The following is a 22,500-nucleotide window of genomic DNA, read 5'->3' on the forward strand; positions in this document are numbered from 1 at the left end:
GTTTGTGATAAACTTGCCAAAATCTAATGCTGTGCATTTGCAGTGACCAAAAGAAGTTAATCAACTCTTATAATACCTTTTAAAAGCTTATATTTAATTGATTTCCCTAATTCGTTGGACTGACAACATTTGTCTGCATCATTAAAGCCCAACGTTGAAATAAAAACGATGAAATTTTGGCGAGAATAAAGCACAAGGAGTGATGGTAATGATACAAAACGTTTGCTTAGTAACCACACAGTAATTTACAGAAGGAAGCCTGGAACGAGCTGAAGATGACAGAGGACATCACAGAGAAAAGAAGAGAAAGCTATGCGAATGTCCTGAACTACATTAGAACAAGACTCAGATTCAGTTATTGAAGAACATTTTAATTGGTATTGGAGGAGCTCGAGGAAAGAGATTGAAAGAAAGTACAACACCAATTTCTTCTCTCTCATTCAATTTGATTGATTTTGACAATGTAGAGTAACTATAAGGAGGCAGACAATACTAATTGAGAGCATCTTAGGCGATAGATTTATTGTTGTTGTTATTATTGTTATTGTTATTATTATTATTATTAATATGTTTATCTCAGTGTAATAGAATATTTACATAATATATATGTTTTTAAGAATGTTAAGACAGAACCCAATTTTGTTTTTAAAACTCAATAATAGGATATACCTGTGATGTTTAATTTTTTCTTTTTTTGTTTTATTCTTACACACTAAAATTGTATTTTTAGCTTGCAAGTTTGAATCTTTTGTCTTAATAAATAAACGATTATCCAGTTGCTAATTTTATTAATATTTAAAAAAGTCTGGACTGGGTCATGTTGTTCGCCGCAATCAGAAAACAACATGGACGTCAGCTGGCTGGTACTTTAAGTACATACCCTGTCAGCTGTGCGTGTATGTCTTATTTGTAAAGGCATATGGAAGCCATCAATGAGGGAAAAGTGTGTTGCTAAAGTAAAACGGAAGTTTAATGACCCCATGGACAAACATGCCATGCAAATAATCAATGACAACAAAACAGTCGGCCATTTGCCATGTTAGTTCTTCCGAATAGCATTGTATATTCTTGCACGCTGTGGAGAGATCAGTGTTGAAGTACGGGGGAAGTGATTGGTCGAAGAATATGCTTAATCTTTATTTACTGAAGGTTTGTAGTGTTATTTGTGACCCCATACCAGTGAGGTTACAATATTTCTGCAAAAAGAGGCGTCTTATGCATGAGTTTTTATGGTAGTTCAACTTCATAGGCAAGAAATCTTGTTATTCTGGTCTGATAGATCGGTCTTTGATTCAGGCAATTTTCTGTTTTGTGAAGGTGGATAAAGTTGTCAAATTTGGTTTAATTGGCAAAAAATATGCAAGTGGGCACAATATTTAAAAATACCGTAGTTGTAGTCAGGCATGATAAAAGAATTAAAAAAATTGTTGTCACTGACTAAAAAACTTATGTAAAAAGGACGTTTCGGTCAAAATACTATGACCTTCTTCAGCATAGAATGGCTTACGAATACAAATGAGTGCTTTAAAAGAGCAGTGGAAACGTCACTTGGGATTTCCAAGGGCCTTGTGAATGTCTGGAATGTAAATGTGTTCATTAATGGAATTAGGTTCACTAATTGAGTGCCACGCTTTTAAAAATAATCTTTTTGACTGACCATTGGGAACAACGGTCAATGACTTTGACGCCGTCAAGGTCAAAATCATAATTATTTTCTATGTAATGTTGGGTTAATAAAGAATTCCTATCTCCTGTAAAAATCCCCTATCAAATGCAAAGAAGGGTACGACATTGCCAAGAAAGCGGGTCTTGCCTACTTAAGATTATGCATAAAAAACTGTCATATCCAGATTGACCGACGCCATTACAAGCTGGAGAAGCTTCACTCCGATCTCAAGCAAACTCTGGATGTACACAGCATGGACATACATGTACTGGTGCGCACCGTCGAACAAACAGCCACTTTTGAATCAAAATGCAAGTCTGAGATCCGACAAGATAAACTACAGAGACTGCTTTACAGCCGCTTGGACAACCGCTTGAAAGATCCAACAGATAGATGGGTTGTCAACATATCTAGCAAGCCGTTGAGTGACTTGGATAAAAAAGCATTGAGCCATGGTTTTAAATTTGCGATTACACCAAAGTCCGTTCCTGTTGCAGAAATTGTATCATCGGTCGAGTCAGGCATAAAACATTTACCACCCGAGTCAACAAATTTCATTCGAGCCAAGATTACTTCAATCCTGAAAAACAGCAAACCCTCGCGCCAACGCAACATGACAAGAGATGAACTCGAAACGGTTAAACGGTTATCCAAGGACACATCAGTTACCATTCTATCAGCAGATAAAGGTCGTGCAGTTGTCGTGATGGAAAGCAGCGACTACCAACAAAAAAAAAGAGTTCAGGCTTGTTGCAAGATCAGAACACTTACGCAAAGATTTCAGATCGATGCAGGAACCCCACTTCCAGCACAGAGAAATCCCTGAACGCCTTGCTCAAACAGATTAAAGGCCTAACATCAACCTATGACACCAACATGCAGCAACTCAATGACAAACTTTATTACACACTCCGAAGCACTGACGCCACACCAGCTACCTTCTATGGACTGCCAAAAATACACAAACCATAGGTTCCGCTAAGACCCATCACCAGCTCTATTAAGTGTCCTACTTACCAAGTTTCTAAACATCTAGCTTCTATCCTGAGCCCTTTACAAAACTACAAGTATACTGTTACGAACAGTTGTGATTTTTGTAAAAAAAAGTCCCTAGTTTTGCCCCGCAAAAAACCATGGTGTCTTTCGATGTCGTATCCCCCTTCACTTCTATACCGACAATTTTGGCACTCCAGGTGACTAAGAACAGACTTGAAGCTGATCCGACCATCTCGGAAAGAACAAACATGTCTATTAACAACATCATGAATTTGCTTGAATTTGTACTTGATAACAACACTACTTCGTCGTTGATGGCACTTTCTACAAAAAAATTTTCGGCTGCCCAATGGGTTCACCTGTGAGCGCAATTTGGCAAATTTAGTTATGGAACACGTTGAAGAGACAGCTTTGATCACCGCACCCCACCCTCCTAAGTGGTGGTATAGATATGTTGACGATAGCCATGTCTGCATCGCTCGGGAACATCTGACAGAGTTCCACTCTCACCTTAACTCAATTAATCAACACATCAAATTTGCAGTGGAAGAAGAGAAAGAGGGATCCACCTCATTTCTGGACACCATGACAACCAGGAATCCCGATGGAACTATAAAAACCAGCGTCTACGGGAAAGCCACAAACACTGACAAATATCTTCAATTCAACTCTCACCACCCTTCTCAACACAAACGCTCAGTAGCTAGAACGCTCCTCGACAGAGCAAAGAACATCCCTTCTACTGACGCAGACAAATTATCTGAAGTACAACACGTGGTCGACGCTCTAAAGATCAACGGTTACACCGACCAATTTATCAAAAGCTGTATAAGTACCACTGTTTCTTCAAACCGGTTTCAAACCAACAGAGGTTTTGTCACGTTGCCATACCTTCAAGGAATTTCAAAAAAAATCGCACGAACTTTAAATCATTTCAATATCAATGTCGCAAACCCGTAATGACCGTCGGCTCCATTTTAAGAAACCTAAAGACAAATTTAGTAAAGAGATATCAACAGGAGTCATCTATAAAATTAATTGTAAAAACTGTGACAAAGTTTATATCGGTCAAACATCAAGGGCCTTAAGGTCTAGAACAAGAGAACACAAAAGAGCGATTTGTACAGGAGATAGGAATTCTTTATTAACCCAACATTGCGTAGAAAATAATCACGATTTTGACCTTGACGACGTCAAGGTCATTGACCGTTGTTCCCAATGGTCAAAAAGATTATTTTTAGAAGCGTGGCACTCAATTTGCGAACCTAATTCCATTAATGAACACGTTTACATTCCGGACATTTACAAGGCCCTTGGCAATCCCAAGTGATGTTTCTACGGCTCTTTTAAAGTGGTACCACGACCAAAAAAAATTTTGTTTTTCCTTTGGATTTCAAAACTATGTTAACTGAACACTAACTCACCCAAGTTTTAAGTTCTGATTTTAAAAAGACACCTGTTTATTTTAGCTGGAATTTTCTTATTTATTGGTCCGCCATTACTAACTTCAAAATCTTGAGAGAGCTGGGTCGAGGAGAAAATGACGTCAAACACTCACTAGTTTGAGAATGCAATGCGTGTGTATGCAGCCTAATTAATATGCAGCACGGGAGTTTCGGGCTTTCAGACTTTTCAACCTGTGTTTTGCATATATAATAAATTGCGTTTACACGCTGAAATTTTAAGCTAGTGAGTAAATGACGTCATTTTCTCTAGATCCAACCCTCTGAGGTCCAATCGGCCAGTTTTGAAAGTGAGTAATGGCGGACCATGAAATCCAAAACTTACGTTCAAAATAAACAGCCTTTGATAAAACTCAACGCTCAAAATTTTGCCAGTTAGGTGTTAAGCGAACAGAATCAAGAAAAAAAAGGAAATGATTTTTTGATCATAGTACCACTTTAAAGCACTCATTTGTATTCGTAAGCCATTCAATGCTGAAGACGGTCATAGTATTTTGACCGAAACGTCCTTTTTACCTAAGTTTTTTAGTCAGTGACAACAAGTTTTTAAATTCTTTTTGGGCACAATATTGTCACTGGAAAAGTGCAGGCTCTGAAATCATAACTTTCCTCTGAATGTGGTAGTAAACTTGGTTTGGCTAATCCAGGTAACTACATATAAATAATTATTTTAAAATACATTACATGTATGCCAGTTTGACAAAGTTTTTTCTTGGATTTCATTTTTGTAATGAATGATGTAGCTCCTAGTCTGTTGCAAGCTCCCAGTTAGTGGGGACAAGTGAAAAAGTAGTCCGCATCATGGAAAAAGCGAGCATGAGACAAAAAATCTATGCAGTATTGGGGAGACGAAAGTACTATAACCTTTTTTTTTTCTCATGCGTGTGTTTTCCTCGATCTGGAATATGTTTAGGCTTGTCTCGGCCAACTGGAGAGCCTGGAACTAGCTATGTGACCCCTGGCATGAATCTTGACCCATTGCTGATTTGGAAAGTATAACTGAAATGGATCTTAATCTTCTTGCAAAATGTAATATATAAGTGCAGGTGCTACCTGGATATCTTCGTTCACATCTTTCTTAAATAACGGACATATGAGCAATTAGCACGAAGTTGATTTCTTCATTCATTGAAATTGAACCAATAATATTCATTCCTCTCAATCAAGGCTCTTACCTGTACCATGTAGATTATTTCCCATGTTGTTTCATATTCTCTTGACACAGATTTGTTTGGCTGTAGGACAAACCTTGACATCCTTGGATTTGAGTGGATGCTCAGCTTTAACAGATTATGGTCTTTCAACCATCAGTAAACACTGTCAAGTTATTGATTCACTAAAGGTGTCGTTCTGCCCAAACATCACTGGCAAGAAGTTGAAACCACTTTTTAAGTGCCCACAAAGAGGACCGGACTTTAAAACGTTTGTGGCTAATGGATGCAAAATGGTTAGTTTAATAATAATAATAATAATAATAAAATAATAATTGTAATAATTGTATTTAATTGTAATGCTTGTAATTAACAAGAAAGAGCGAAAAGGGATAACCATCGATATTGCTGTACCAGCTGATGTAAGAGTAAGGGAAAAAGAAAGGGAAAAGGTGGAAAAATACCAGGACTTGAAGAGAGAGATCGGAAGATTGTGGAAACCCAAAATGGTAGAAGTCGTACCTGTAGTGATAGGAGCCCTTGGAAGTGTCACCAAAGGATTTGATAGGTGGATTGAAAAGCTAGGGATACCATTCAATGTTGGAGTAATTCAAAAAACGGCTTTGTTGGGAACTGCAAGGTTTTGAGGAAAGTGTTGGAAATGTGAAGAAGAGACAATTCTGTTAGCCTTTGGTCATTTGTTATGACTCGCCTAACAGAAGAAAAGACGGCAATGACAACAGCCAGAACATGATGTTAAATTTTATAATAATAATAATAATAATAATAATAATAATTATTATTATTATTATTATTATTATATTTATTATTATTATTATTATTATTATATTTATAATTATTATTATTATTATTATTATTATTATTATTATTATTATTAGATAAAAGCCAACAGACCTGGTGTTGTGGTCAAGGATAAGAAAGAAAAAAGGTGCATGTTCAATGACAGGAGTCCCAACTGAAAGTAACTCCACGGCAAAATTCACAGAGAAGTTGTTGAAAACTGAAGTCAATATGATGTTGGATATGTAATAACTCCCATTAAAGCTCATGAACCAAGCAGATTAAACTAGGCAAGAACTCAACTTTACGCCAAAAATTTGGGGCAGTCAACACTTACAAAAGCAAAAACCAGAAAGCATGGCCCCCGATACCCATAATGCCTAGCAGACACTCTTGACATAACTTCCGGTGTCCATACGTGTCAATACATTACATCCCTTCCTATCTTTAGAAACAACCAACTATTACAAAACAATCAGGATGCGAACCGAAAAAGAAAGTGTCTCAAACTGTTCTTTGTGAATGCGCTAAGAAAACCGCCAACCCTAGCCAAAAAAAGAGAACTTAATAAAACTTTGCAAAAGTTCCTTGTCTCATCTGAGTTAAGTCCATTTTCAAGACAGCACAGAGTCCTTGTAGTTTGTTGGCATTCTATTGGTGCGCTTGGGTCTCGATGCCACTGAACTTTCCTCCAAACGTCCTGAAACTGGCGCTGGCCTGACTGCTTCTGGATCTACATCCTGCAAGATTCCTTTGCTTATTCTGGTAAATTGTAAGGAAGTGTTCTGCCTGTATTCAACGACATGCTTAGACTTTACCGTCACTTCACTACCATCCTTAGACTGCAGTGTGTACGGCTCACTTTTAAAATTTGCCTTCAGTTTTCCAGACGTTTTCATGTTCTTTGGCAAGACCAAGTCTCAGGGCAATACAGGGTTTGGTGCTGCTTTCCGTCTGGCGTCAGCATATGCCTTGTGAAACAACTTGTCACTCCAATCTTGTCTTGGATATCTTCATCCAGTTGTGTTTCTGCCCTCCTTAATTCCTGCAATTCGGTTTTCAACTCCCTGCCAAACATCAAAAGTGCAAAAGAGGCACCAGTGCTCCTGTGTGGTGTGGACCTGCATGCTAGCAAGAACTTTTGTAACTCTTGTCGCCAATCTCTACCCGGGTCTGGTTCTGGCTTTATACTTGTCCGTTGGCCTGTGGCCACAAAGGTGGAGATATTCTGTGTTCTGCTCCATTGTTCGACAAAAACGATGTAAACTCCTCACAACGGAGTTGAGGACCATTGTCAGACTTGAGAGTAAACGGATAACCATATGTGGGGAAAATCTGCGACAGAACATCCATCACTCTCTCTGCTGTCGTTGAATGCATGACTACAACTTTGTAGAATCTACTGTAATAGTCCACCACTACTAGAATACTTTCCCCCGTGGGAAGAGGACCCATCAGATTGACAGCATGTCCTGCCAAGGTCTGGTAGGCGGTTCAGCTCTCTTCATCGTTCTTGCACCTGAAACTGGCCCACCACTTGCCACCCATGGCAAGACTTGCAGATCCACTCGATCTTCGGCCACCAGACCTTTGTCCTTGGTCATGCCTTCATGTTAACGATACCCTGATGCCCTTCATGAGCAAGGCGGAGGACTTCTCCTCTAAGGGATTTTGGTATGACAATTCTCGAACCCTGCAAAAGAAATTTGCCTGACACACAGAGTTCTTCTTTGACACACAAATATGTAAACATCTGACACCAAGACCAGTCCCCACTAAGGATGTGCTGTCTCAGTGAAGTTTTCTCAGGATCCTTGTCAGAAGCCAATTCCACTTTTCTGGCTGTCAAAGCTACTGACATGCTCTCCTGAGCTGTCATATTGACAGAGTCGATTGAGTCTAGATAGAGCATCTGCAATGTTTGTCTTTCCAGGTCGATAGACCACTGTGTAATTGTATCCTTGTAACCTCAGAACCCATCGTTCCATACGTGCAGATGGCTTGGAATGTCTCTCAAAGATACATTCAAGGGGTTTATGATCAGTTTCCTGTTCAAATTTGCGCGGTAAAGATAAAGGTTGAATCTTTTGCATGCCCATACCAGGGATAAAGCCTTCTTTTCTGTCTGTGAATATCTTCACTCTGCATCAGTGAGATTCCAAGATGCGTACATACCCATTCCTCATTCTGAAGTTGGGTCAGCACAGCACCCAAGGCATGTGGTCCTGCATCAGCTTTGATGTGTGTGTTGCAGTCTCCTCTGAAGTACATAAGGGTATTGGCCTGAGCCACTATCCCCTTCAACTTCTGAAATGACTCTTCTTGGTCTTGCCCCAAACAAAAAGGCTCATTCTTCCTCAAAAGCCTTCTAGCGGTTCTACATCTTGTGCGAAGTCTGAAAGAAACTTAGCTGAATACTGCACGAGTTGAACAAAGGACGTGACCTGCAAAGCACCTTGGAGCCGATTGGGATTTAGGATGGCGGCCACTTCCTCTTCACTAGGTGTGATACCTTGGCTGCTTAAATCATGACCAAAAAAGGTCAATTTGGGATGGCAAAACTAGCATTTGTCTCCATTCAGCGTCAGTCCTTTCTCTGTCAATCCCCTGAGTAGCACATGCATATTCCGATCACGCTCTTCTATACCACAACCATGTACAATCAAATCATCTGCCAAATTGGCCACTCCTCTACAACCTTGCGAAACATCAGCCACAATTTTCTGGTACTTCTCAGGTGCTGATGGTGTGTGTAACAAATATGGTGGTCTCGTGCGATTTCTCCTCAAGTTCCACCTGCATGATGGAAGCCCCACTTGAGATCGAGTTTCGAGAACACAGTTGAACCATTCAGATCGTACAAGACTTCTTCAGTCGTTGGAATTGGGTGCCTCTCTCTCTCTATCGCTACATGTGCTCTGCGCCTGTCCACACAAATCCTGATATCACCCATTCTGTTGGGCTGTGCGACACTTCCTCAATAATATCTGTAGCTAGTAATTCATCCAACTTCTCATCAACCTTGTTTCTCAATCCCAAGGGAAGCCTTCTCACAGGTTGGGAAATGGGTGTGACATTATCTTTTACAAGCAGCTTCAACTGGAAATCCCTCAGCTTTCCCACTCCCTTGAAAATGTCTGCATACAGGTACAGCCCAAAAATAATGCACATGCAAGAACTTCTTTTTGCTTCCACAAGCCAGGTAACTTCTTGCGGCTAATTACAGGTCAGTTGCGCTTGAATCCTGAAACCACAAGAACTTCTTTGTGGTTGCTTGCTTAACGCGCAAGAACTTCTTTGCTGCAGGATGTTTGGACAGCAAGAACTTCTTTGCAGTAATACTTTGCGTAATTAGTGGAAATGCAAAGTGAAGTGAGAAACACAGGCGAGTTGCAGCTAAAAATGTAAATTATTGTTAAGAATAACTTTTTTATTGGCTGTATATACAGTGCAGCTAAATGCGTATGTTGATATACTTGTATATACTTCGCATATACCTTTGTTATTCATTGTGCTTTTACGTGGCATTGTGTAAAAAAAAGGAAAGGATCAACTTTATTTATGTGTCTAGTCTTCTAGCTGGAACACTAATTGGGGAAACTATAAAGTGAAATAAACAACAATGAACATGGAGCACGCAAATTACTAAGATACACAACCAACAGGTTGAACATATATTACTTGCTGGAACAAAACATCGGGCGTTTAGAAACAAAAGACTCCGACTTGATTGCATCTTCACCAATGACACACTTCAATGATATTCGAACCTCACTTACTTCCCAGATTCGCGTGACGTCACGGCAAACACTGAAAAAAGCTATATCTTCGGTACTGTGCATTATTCGCCGATTATATTTATTTGGTTGTTTGGAAGGAAAAGTTTAGTTTCCTTATAAAGCACGTGCCGGTGGTAGGAGACACAATTAAGAGCCAATATGCTTTTAACTTATTGCACTCAAACAACTCGGACAACCTCCTGATTGTACCCGCTTTCACTTTCAGATTACCAAGACCCTAAAAGTATGCGTTTTCGAAAGGTAATATGCCTCTAAGCTGTCCCTTTGCAATCTAAGAGACTCTAGCAGCCTGCCGGATCTTTCTGTTCGCAACAATTGTGTCCCCAAGTCCCAAGTACAGTGTATACTGTATTCTGGTAAAAGCAGCTCGATAAATTAGCTATATGTAATTTGTATCCATTTTGAAAGGTTCAATTCCCACCCCGGTCTCTCAGCCCTTGTGTGGGCCCATTTTCATTTGTAGGGCTAACGCTCACATGGTTCATATGGGGTACAAAACTAGCACTTCACATTACACTCTAATCAGTTAAGTCTGTTTTAACCGTTTTTAGTTTGATTTCTATGTTCGGGTGTTTGAGCTATTTCAACACAAGCATTTTACGAGCAGTTTTGGCAGTGACATTCGCAGAAGTAAGGTTGTGTTCATCAATATTATTAGGAATTTCTTCTGAATTAAGAATTGACCTTTTCTATGCTTCAGGGATTGCAGAAAGGAGACGATTATATGTTAGAAAGTCCACTGACAAACGGTATTTTTGTTGAAACTCGGATCTTGATAAGAAGTTTCTGCTTTCGTTTAAAAGGTGGTAAGTTTAAATAACCCCTTTTCTATACCATAGCGAGTAAGACACTGGTTTTCGCATCTATTCTTATAAAACGGTTATTCAAAATAGTTTCATAGTTGTATTCCCTAACCAAGGAAGGGTTTCTTGAGTGTAGTTCCTGCCAAACAGTCAATATATCTCTGTAAAATATGGGCACATGTAGGGCCAAATTTCAATCTTGAGTGTCAAAATTACAATTGAAGATAAATCGACCCCCCCCCCCCCCCCATCAACCCCCCCTTTTGAGATCTAACTGAGGAGAAGAGAGAGCACCGTCTACTGCCATCTGCCTCACATAAGCGTTTAACCCATTCTACTTTAAGCAATTTATCCAACATGGTGAAATCGACCATATTAAGACCACCCTTATCTACAGGACCTATGAGGGGGTGGCGTTTTGAGTTATCTGGCTTAAAGTTCCAAATGAATTTGAAACAAATATCATTGACTTTTTCAGCGAAGTTCGGAGGCACTCTTGTAAACTAGTTTAGACATGGCGAGTGTCTTAACAATACAAATCCTTCCTCTAAGAGTTAAATTCCTGGTGGTCCATTGATTTGAATTTTTTTTAACCGTCACAAGCTTTTCTTCGAAATTAATTCTATAACTGGTGGTGGGGTCATATGCGAAGGCAACACGAAGCCCAAATAGATATTATTCTGGCCACACAATGTGAAATGGCGCATGCTTACCTAAATGGCATCTTAGGCTTCCAAGCCACATCCCTTCCGTTTTTAAGGAATTTTATTTAGACCAGAACAGGTTCCAAAATCATTTAAGAGATTGAATATGTGGTTGGCAGAGCATTCATCCTTTATAAAAGCTGTAAGGTCATCTGTATGTTTTAAATTGATTTTACATGCTTAGTTTTATTTCAGTCTCATTGATTTTTCAAACCACAAACATTTTCATTTAGTCTGATTGCTTGGGCGAGCACCTCAATTGCCAAGACAAAAAGAAGCCCTGGCAAGGGGCAACCTTGTCAAACACCTCTACAGAGCTGGAAAAAGTCTGACCCGTAACCATTGTTCATAACACAGCTTGTGATGTTAGAATAAAAAGTGTGAATCCAATTTTGAATTATCAGGCCAAAGTTTGTAACCTCAAGTACTTTGAACAGGTAATTCGATTCTAAGGAATCAAACGCTTTATCAAACTCTGTAAAAAGTAGCATGCCTGGTAAGGTTTTTCCATTATACGACTCGATTACATCACAAATCGACTGAATGTTTTTTCCAATAAAGAAATTTTTGACATAGCCCGTTTGATCTGATCAACATTGACAAGACTTTCTCTAGCTGCTTCGCAATACATTTCGTGGCAATTTTGTAGCCAATGTTCAACAAGGTAATTGGTCATCAATTTTTTAAGAGAAGGGTGTCTTTATTCTTTTTTGGCAACAAGGAAATCACGCCCCTTCTTTGTGAGATCGACATTTTGCCAGGCTGATAGGCATCGTTTAGACAGTCCTGTAAGGGCGTTGCAATATGTTCCCAAAAGCACAAATAAAATTCCACGGTGAGTGGTGTTTTGTTTTTCGCAAATTGTTTGTTTGATAGACCTTCTTCGGTGATAAGTCCCTCACTGGTATTCTGCTACTCAATATCAAGTCTTTTTATGTCATTACAATTTACAAAAGGCGATGCTGAAGCGTCAAATGTGTCTTCCAGTGTTTGAGAGGAATACAGGGTTTTATAAAAGTTTTCCATTTCGGACAAGATATTATTCAGGTCTTCTAGATATTCGTTTTCATTTGTTTTCCAATGCACTACCAAACAAACATTGCCACAACCTTGCCATTTTGAGATTTCTGGTTCTTTCCACTGGTCCACTAGACTCTCAAACAACATCCAAAAGTCCTCAAATTTGGTTTTATCTCCACCGAACGTCGGCACCATTAGTGGTTTTAGATGATGATTGGCGAATACAGCGCCTGGCGAATTTTCAGAAATTTCTTCTTTGCCTTGTCCTCTTTGAACACGGTGAAGATAACCCTGAATTGAGCTGTCTGTCCGAAACGTTTGGGGCACTTGAATATGTGAGTTGATTTTCATGTGAAGCGCTCGCGGTCAGGGCAGAAATTTGAACATGTAATTTTACGGCCTCGTGGCCTTTCTCGATGGTGGCTTGCATTTCCGAATTCGAGGGATTGTGCTTCCTTCAGCGCTGCCTGTGGGTTCTTTGCATCCCCATTTTCCAAATAAGCTATACATAGTGGGCGTACCATTTACCAAGAAATTCCGGAAATTCCGGTTGGGATGTAAATGGAACACACGTTTTTGGTTCGTTCCACTGGAAAATTTCCGGAATAAACGGAACTTCTGAAAACATAGTCCTATTTTCCCATTGGAAACTTTCCGATGGAAATGTGTGTTCCATTTACAACTTTTGAAAGGTCTTGCCACTTCCAGGCCATTGCCGGTTTTCACTTGACGTCACAACCCTTTCCAAATATGGGCATCCGCCATAGTTGTGTCCCTCGGTCCGCGAAATTTATGGTAATCGTAAGTCATCTTTACCGACGTCTCCTGGTTTTTGTGGAATTTTTCGCCTCTATCATGGATTTAGCGAAAGATAAAACTGAAGAAGACTTGAAGACCCCTTCGTTTAATATTCCTGTGTTGTCAGAGTACGCTAAAGCTTTAGACAAGCAAGTAAAGAGACGATATCTCGAAAAGATATCAGTCGTAAGAGTTGACCCTGTCAGTATTCCTAGTGAGCAGTTTGATCCCGAGTGTTTGCCGCAAATATAATCGACTGATTTGCTTGGATATCTCGTCTTAGAGACAAGCTTTTATACAAGACAGAAGTTCAAAGCCTAGAAGAGCTTGGAGGCGTTTAATCAGATGGTTTCTGGTTTCGTAACATCTGTAAGAGGGTGCAAGATTTCTCAACGAATGAATGACCCGCTGGTGAACGTTTGGATAATTGCCGACAGTGATGGAACCATTCTGTCGACTCGCTGTTTAGACTGCAAAGCTGGGCTCGCTGAGTCATGTTCCCACATCACCAGTGTTTTATTTTACATTGAAGCTTGGATACGAATCAATGGCAAATTAGCTTGCACACAAGTAAAGTGTACATGGATACGAATACCCACTTTCTTGAATGAGGTGCCCTATGCTAGGGTTCGAAATATTGACTTTTCTTCGGCAAAAAAGCTGAAGAAAACCTCGATGCATAAATCGATTTTTGACTGAGTGTAACATCGAAGATGTGTTTTCACATCAGCAGGGTCAAGCAGAAACGGGACGCCCCAACGTTCTTTCCCCATCACAAGCGGAGATGACGTCTCTCTTTGAGAAATTAAATAACTGCAAATTAAATTCAGTAACTCTGACTTTAACTGCCAAATATGCTGATCATTTCATAGCTAAAAGTAGGACTGCCGTAGTTGTTTCTGACTTGTTCGAGACAGAGAATCTTGATCTGGATTATCATGAACTATTGCAAAAATGTGCAGAAGTTAAGCTGGATATTTCACGAGAAAACATTGAGCTGGTAGAGAAAGACACAAGGGCTCAGGCAAAGAGCTCAGGATTCTTTTGTCATCGTGCTGGGAGAATTGGCGCCTCTGCCAGTGGGGCTGCTTTTCGCAGTAACCTTTCACAACCCCCTCAGGCGCTGATAAAAACGATTTTTAAGGTGAACACTAAAGCTACACGACATGGATGCAAACATGAAGATGATGCTATTCGTGCATATGAAAATGAAATGAAAAAAACTGATTGTAACTTTACAGTTACCCGATGTGGTCTCTTCATCAAGGAGAAACATCCCTTTCTACATGCCACACCAGACTTTCTGACATCATGTGACTGCTGTGGGCTTGGTTGCGGGGAAGTGAAATGTCCTATTTGCATAAGGGATTGTGACTGAAAAAAACACTTTAGAAAAGAAGGCGTGCTTGGAAAAATTGGACGGTGTCTTTTGCCTGAAAAGGCACCACAATTATTATTTTCAAGTGCAGCAGCAGCTGCTCACCTTAACTGACAGAAAACACTGTGACTTTGTGATGTGTGCCATTAGTCCTGAGAGAGAGCCACAAATAGTTAAAGAACGTATTTATCCTGACTTAAAGCCTTGGGATACTGTAGTCCCAAACCTCGAAGCTTTTTGGAGAGTCTGTATTCTACCTGGGATTCTGGGACGATGGTACACAAGGAAATGTACCTTGCCCATTAACAAACCCAATGACAATGGGGTATGCTTTTGTCAGGCTCCAAGGGATGAAACTGTCATTAGTTGTAGTAACCCAGAGTGTGCATATGGAGAATTTCATCCATCATGTTTGGCTTTTGGCTCAGCTATGATCAGTTCTTTTCGTTCTCTCGACTATCTGAGAGCCTGAAACAGGCTACCACTGTTATCGCAGTTGACACGAGGGAAGCAGTGTCTGTTTCACTTTGTTCGCCACTCGCACAAGGCTCATCTAGCATCATTGCTTCACTATTTTCTTCGCTCTCTGAAGGTGAAGTGCTTGGTAGGGCGGTAAAGTCTATGCCAACTATACGCTCTCCGCTTTAATTGAGAAATTTTCTCTTCTTGGCTGGCTCTTGTTCTTGCCGCTCGATCGCACTCTTCCTTCGGGCTTTCGCTCGCTCACTCCGCTCTCTAGCGGCCTCCACATCTTTTTTCTTCTACTCTTTCTTGGTTAAATGACGTGTTGGAACCCAATCTTCATTGAACCTGTCCCAGTTTGCTGCAGGCCTGCCAGAAACGAAGTGACGACTACAAACACGCTCGTTCTTCAAAACATTCTTTGTTTTCAAGTGAGCACGATCTATCGCAGAAATCCACAAATTTCGCCTCTCTCGGGTTAACTCCACGAAGTCTTCGCCTTGATTAGTGATAATCGAAGGTACAGAATAAAAACGAATGCTATCTCGACCACTTTTTCGTCCACAATTGGCAATAATACAAAGAACCATGACGCTTTCACGCATTCAAGCTCTCTCACGCTACTTTTTGTTTACTCCTGAGGGACACAATCATGGCGGATAGCAACGGTTGTCAAGTTAGGGGTCACGTGGGTGAAAACCAAGAATTCACAGCCACATTTTTACATTTTGGCATGTAAAATCGCAATCACTGGACAGCGAACGGACCTGAGTTAAATGGAACACGTTTTTCACCCGATGGAAATTTCCACCGAAATTTCCGGGAATTTTTTGTAAATGGTAAACAACCAGTGCGTCCAAAATTTCCAGTACGCCTTCCAGAACCAACCACAGCTGATCAATTTCTTTTTGAATGATTTGAACATCCTTTGGCGCGATGCATAACTTCTTCATGCGGTGATGCATTTTTGTCAGTTCTTAACTTCTATCTTACGCAGTCGCTTCCCTCGTTTCACCCTCAAAAGCGCCGTTTCTTTTTCCAATTTCTGTTTATTGTGTCCCAAAACATGCTCTACGCTAGTGCTCTCCTTTTTGGTCATCTTGAACAAACAACAGCAACAAAAAGTTCCCTCGCTGAACTATGGTAAATATTCCAACAGTTTTCCTGAACTGCTCCTATATGCGAACGGTAAAATAACCAGTGTCCCTTCCTGGTTGCCAAAAAATGTAACAGAGAGAAACCATGGTAAGAAACGTACTTTTCTAAACAGTTTAATTCAAGGAAAGTCTAACCGCTTTTTCCAAAAAAACTAAATCACAAAATACAAAACATTACCAAAAACTTGCACGGCATGCTTCACCAAAACTGTCAATCAAAAATCTGAGCTATTATTGGTTTTCCAAAATAGAAACAATTACATCATGCAATTGTCATTTGCCCAAATGAAATAAATTAATTAAATAACTTTAATGAGTGACATGAATCGTAAATTGAACTGCAGATGTCAAGTGAAGCTATGATCCTATTATGAACGCAATTTTAGCAATTGCATAGGGAAGCCTGAAAGTTTCACAGACTTCAACGAGGTTTGAACCAGTGACCTCGTGATACCGGTGCAACGCTCTAACCAACCGAGCTATGAAGCCACTGATGTTGGGAGCTGGTCATTTGTGGGTTGAAATGTTCCTCTGATGAATGAATCAATGAACGATATGATATGTGAAATGAATCAAATTGAACTTCACTCGAAAAATAAATGTTGTATGAAAGCTTATGTTATTGACACGTCAAGGTTTTGATATGCTTTATGTTGTGCAAGCTAATGGAATAACATACCTAATTTTTAACCAAAGATAAGAAATACGAATATAAATTAACAATTTCAATTCAGGAACATTTTTGCGTGATCTCAATGTCTTTCATATGTGTTGGACAAGTGTTTGGTCAAAACTATCAGTCACATGATCGGGAGTCATGTGACCATTTTAGCGGGCTGTACATTTGTATGAGGTTTAGGCTTTCTGTCCCTAATCACAGTTGGACTTTGGCTTGTAATTGTCCATGTTTCTTCCGTTTGTTAAGACTCTGATACCTCTTGTGAGGTCATGTTTTGAATCCTTGCAGTTTGGGTACACCGTTGAAAGGAAACGCGTCCTGTGCTATTGTTAGTGCACTCCTTATGGTCATCCAGTTTCTTCAACATCTTGCGTGATGCAGTGGACCACTTCTTTTTCCAGAGGGTTGTGGTGTTTGATACGTGTCACCATTGATCTCAGTGGTCCAAAGTGTTCAATAAATTATGGTGCACAACAATACCATGTCAGCATAGAGTTCTCTGGAGTGGAGTCTCTCAGACAATCCATGTGCATGTGGTAGGCCAACCTTCTTGGGTAAATTCGCTTTCCTCGCCCCTTCACTATCATACTTTTTCTATTTATTGGGCAGTTGTGTATCCATTCCAGGTTGCAATTCGCGAGAAGAGCAGATTGGACATGATCATCGTCTTTCTTTTTATCTGCACTCTCTGTTACGAGGTTCGATACCTCGTGGAACACGGTACGTGCAACAAATCTCTTGTGCTCCAGGTGGTTTGACGAAAAGATACTGAGCAGTGTGAGACTGCTTTCTTTTCATGGTGATCTTTGTCCTTCACATGTACACGGGTGTGGCTCATAGTAGAAACAGTACTACCTCATCCTTCTCTGCTTTTGGATACGAATACTATTCGTATACAAATACAGTCTATTCGCCAATCTTTACTTCGCCTTTGACGAATATATTAACCTCTTACCAGTCTCACTAACCGAGCGCAAGGGCCTTACTGGGAGTACAGACCGTAAGAGCAGAGAGGTCCAAACAAAACGACCCAGGGCCAATTTTCCCTGGTACAGCCTCCAGCAAGAGAGGTTACTAAGTTGTTTATTATATGGCATCATTCTTTGAGCAATCTGACACTTCTCAGCTCAGTGAGTGTTTGTAATCTTTGCCTTTCATCAATGAACTTTGAACAGTAAACGTTTACATGTAACACTTAATTCCGTTTTTAAAAACTTCTTGTGTTTCGCTCAACTTGAATTTCCTGGGTCCATACTGTAAAATCCCGTCCGTGAACCTGCCAACCTGAGTGCTCCATTTAGCCTGAGAATTGCTTGCCATGTGCATGTATGTTATATCTAATTAGATGGTTACCTTTTTCTAGTTTTCAGTGGATTTAATAGCTGAAATCGCTGCACATTGTCCTTCTTTGCATAGTCTACGACTGGCAGGCATGAAGGAAGTTGATGATGAACTGTTAACAGCAGTGGCTGAGAATTGTCGCCAACTTTCCACTGTCAGCATCAAAGGTTGTGGCTTGGTATGTACTGAGTTAAGGCATAAATAACATCTTGAAATTTAATTGTAATATTTTCATACGCCATTGAATGTAAAATGGCATTTACTTTGTTTTTCCTTGAAATGCAAACAAAAAGAAGTGCTGCAGATGGTGCGATGTGCCACAATGTAGAGCTGAATGTGCAAGCATGACGTATCAGCAGCTGGTATTGTAGACAGAGATTTGTTAATGAATGACACAAGAAGCGTTCTCAACATCTTACCTTAGTTGGGGCACGGTTTGCACGCAATGCAATGCGTAATTTTCAGGATGAAAAAATCTTCTCGACTTTTGATATGGTGTTCCTGCTGCAGCATTATAAATGGGTGTTTTCATCACCCATGTTTTCAAAGCATGAGTACAACTCGCGTGATGTGGATGACATCATCCTTTTTATTTAGAAGGGTTTTCGACTGTCAATACTAAAATGATATGTATGCGTTTTCATTTGTATCCACTTTCGAGAGCGTTTTCAAATCAAAGCAATTTCAATGAATACGTCTATACAGAGGGCCAAAACGCGTAGAAATGTATGCGTTTTCAAGCGATGGCTGTATTTATACTAGACGACGTCTAGATGCATTGAACGCCTGGCCGTAATTGCAACTAATATAAATATGGGATGCACATAACTTCAACGGCTAGAAATCAAATTCATGATTTTCTTGAAAAAAGAGAGTGGGTACCTCAGAGACCTATTGGACGTGCCCTTCATTGCTAAGTGTGTCCCAGTTTAGTGCGTCTTATCTTTATGCTAGACGGCTTAGACGTTGAGACGACTAACATGACACACCTAACTTGAGACGTTTAATTGTCTGACATTTAATGCGGTCACCTTATTTCCCATATTTATACTAGTCGGCAAAGACATCTGAGACGTGTTAGACGTCCTCTAGTGTAAATACGGCCAATGTTCTACCCACACCTTTGAAATGTGATGATGGCGACCTTTTACCTGGCATGCATCTATTTGCATCTTATTGAAAGAAGAAGTCGCTAATTTATTGACTGCTTATCAAACGAAATGATGTATGGAATGAATCATATATTAAACTGCACAATGAAGTCAAGTAAAGCTATGATCCTCGCAGTTATGAACTCAATATTAGCAATTGCGTAGAAAAGCCTGAAAGATTCATAAGTTCAACGGGCTTTGAACCTGTGACCTCACAATACCGCTGCAACACTCTAACCAACTTCGCTACGAAGCCATAGATGATGGGAGCTAGTCATTTGTAGGTTCCAGTGTTCATGTGATGAATGAATCAATGTTTCATATATCATTTCGTTCGTCGATTCATCATTCATTTAAATCCCCAATGACCAGCTCCCAAAATCAGTAGCTTCGTTGCTCAGTTGGTTAGATTGTCGAATTTTTCAAGCTTCCGTCTACGCAATTGCTAATATTGCATTCATAACTGTGAGGATCATAGGGCGGTACTCCCAGAAAAATTGGGTAGGGGTGTGCGGCCCGCTTCCCAAAACCCTTACCCTATTTATGACCAAAATCTGCGATTTTCCCTACCCTATTTATGACCTGACCCTTAAATCAATACCCTGGTGCAGACCTGCCTTATAATTATTTCCCTAGTTCAGACCAATGTTAAAGGCAATGTTTATCTGCTTTTATTAGGTAGGTTACATGATAAAGAAGTAGCTTCTAAATAAAAAACGAATTCAAGACTAGAGTGCAAAAATGGATACCCTATTTATGACTAAAATGGCGGAAAATTGGCCAAAATCGATACCCTATTTATGACCAAAACGGCTGAAAAACCCTACCCTTTGGGGCCGCACATACCTATATAGCCCATATAAGGGAGTACCCCCCCCCTCCCCCTCAGGCTTATAGGACCGAAGTTTGAGGATATGAGCATGCACTGAAACACTGAAATGAAAATACCGGAATGAAAACACCGAAACAAAGCCACCAGAATGAAACCATCAAAACACCGAAACAAAACCGGTGAAACAACCAAGACACTGAACAAAACCACCGGAACAACGCATGCAGCAGCTATAAAAACTTGAACAAAGCAATCGAAAGAGACTCAGTGACACCACCAAGACTGCAGTAAAATTGAAGTGCGAGGGGCATCTCGCGAATAATAATTTCTCGAATGGTTTTCTTCGAGTTTCCTGTTTCAGTTCTTCTTTATTCACAATCTTCGCAGTTTACCAAAGCGCATACAAAGATTGAAACCAGAAGATTCTTTTTTTTTCCTTTTACATTTCAAATGTCACACAATGTAAAGCTTTTAGACACTTCCGGTCACCTAAGGCTTTGAGATTCCTAAAAATTTGAAACCTATGGCATGAAAACTATGTTGGAATCAGAGCAAAGACTAAGGCAGCAAACAAAAATGTGAGGCGACAAAATTATAATGAAAGAATGTTAATGCATTTGTATCATTGTGTTAATAGAGTATTTGCATTTTGAAGAGTTGATGGCTTAAACTGAATTAATTTGCAAGAAGTCTAAGGGCCAGCTAACAGAGTTACCTGGAAAACTGAGCTACTGTGGAAGAGCCAACTTTTCATACGTGTCTGTTGAAGTCACAGTCAAGCGTTTACATGCTAGACTGGGTAATCTACCTTCCCGGGACACCCTGTCTACCTGCCCGTGGCAGCCTTCTAGGAGGGCTATCTTTTTGCCACTTAAACGATTCGTGCTGAGTTACTCTGGTGCGTTACTGAGGTGAGACGACCGCAAAAACATGGCGGTACGAGATCCTAGACCATCCTGGGGAATTGTTTCATCATTATCACTTACCAGTAGGGAGCTTAGGCAAGGATGACGACAATGCCTACGAGAACGTTAACTAACAAATATTATTCCTCGTTATTGTAATAATTTGGCAATTATTCCAAGTTGTTTGGCATGGAAAGTGTGGTGAGAGCACTCGTTTCCCACCAGTGTGGCCCGGGTTCGATTCGTAGAGTCGTCATCATATGTAGGTTGAGTTTGTTGGTTCTTTAGGTCTAGGTTTTTCTCCAGGTACTCTGGTTTTCCCCTCTTCTTAGAAACCAACATTTGACTTGATTTGCGTTAATTTGTTGATTTCACTGAGTTTACAGTGTCCCCAATTAGTGCTCCAGCTCTACAAGACTAGACACTCTATTAAAATTCCTCTCCTTTCCTTAATCGTAATTCTACAGTGCCCTATTGAAAACCACCTCATGTGACATAGGCCATCTGCATAAATAAGTGAATTATTGTTTGTCTGCCATGTTGTTTGTTGTGCTTAGCGGCCACTCAAAGGAAACAGAGCATTTAAAAGCAAGTTGAACCCACCATAGCATTCACTAAAAACTGCAATGACGTGTAACAATTTCTTTAAGATGATCCGGTCTGTTTGCAACTCTATCTGAAGAAGGAGGTATTGGCCATTTCATGCTTCTCTCTTAATGGCACTGGCACGATCAGTTAAGGGTTGTCCTTTGGCCATTTGTCACAATTGTATGTGACGTGGCCTTTGCACAATCCAATCCAATCCTCTTTTTTCTTGAGTGTCACTTAGGCTCATTGTGTTTTAGCTACGGCCCACTGACCAGGGCCAACAAGCCCGAAACAGCTGTCTGCGTGTGCTATCTAGTTTGAGTGCTGGTCATGCTAGGTATGGTCGACGATTGTCCCATTTTGAAGAGAATGCCTTTGTAAGCGTTGTTTGATCTTTCCTAACAGTGGCGTGTTTATGCTTATCACTGTTTGTGTTGATCCAGCATAATGCATCAATCGTTACACAGCACTGCTGTCCTTAGTGTTACACCACAACACCAAATGCTGAAGAGTCCTAACAAGGCTGAAATAGCTGTCTATGGCTGCCAATGAACCAGGTTGTGAGCATGCATGACGTGATGGCCACACTGGGTTTGTTGTTATAGTCTTCACCTTGCTTGTAATGCTCTTTGTCTCAAAGAAAAACCCACTGCCCATCAAGCTTGGGTGAGTTGCATGTAAAGGCGGGCTATGTTGCCAACTTGTTTAGTCGGGACACCCTCTATCCATGTAAACAGGCTTTAAGCCACTGAATTTGCTTGTGTAGAAGCAACTAACTTTGAACAAAACGACCAATTTTACTTAC

At 40.3% G+C, this 22,500-nt stretch overlaps 1 protein-coding gene across 1 annotated transcript in view; it reads left to right on the plus strand.

Annotated features, from left to right (window-relative positions):
• LOC138043294 (uncharacterized) overlaps window positions 1-22,500 on the plus strand; it is a 43,097-nt gene that overhangs the window by 10,760 nt on the left and 9,837 nt on the right. Inside the window, exons 6-7 of the mRNA XM_068889492.1 lie at window positions 5,351-5,572; window positions 18,242-18,397. Of these exons, the coding sequence (XP_068745593.1) occupies window positions 5,351-5,572; window positions 18,242-18,397 (378 nt within the window). The remainder of the gene's footprint in view (window positions 1-5,350; window positions 5,573-18,241; window positions 18,398-22,500) is intronic.

The sequence above is a fragment of the Montipora capricornis genome, chromosome 3 (assembly GCF_036669925.1).
Source record: "Montipora capricornis isolate CH-2021 chromosome 3, ASM3666992v2, whole genome shotgun sequence".
NCBI classification, from domain to species: Eukaryota; Metazoa; Cnidaria; class Anthozoa; order Scleractinia; family Acroporidae; genus Montipora; species Montipora capricornis.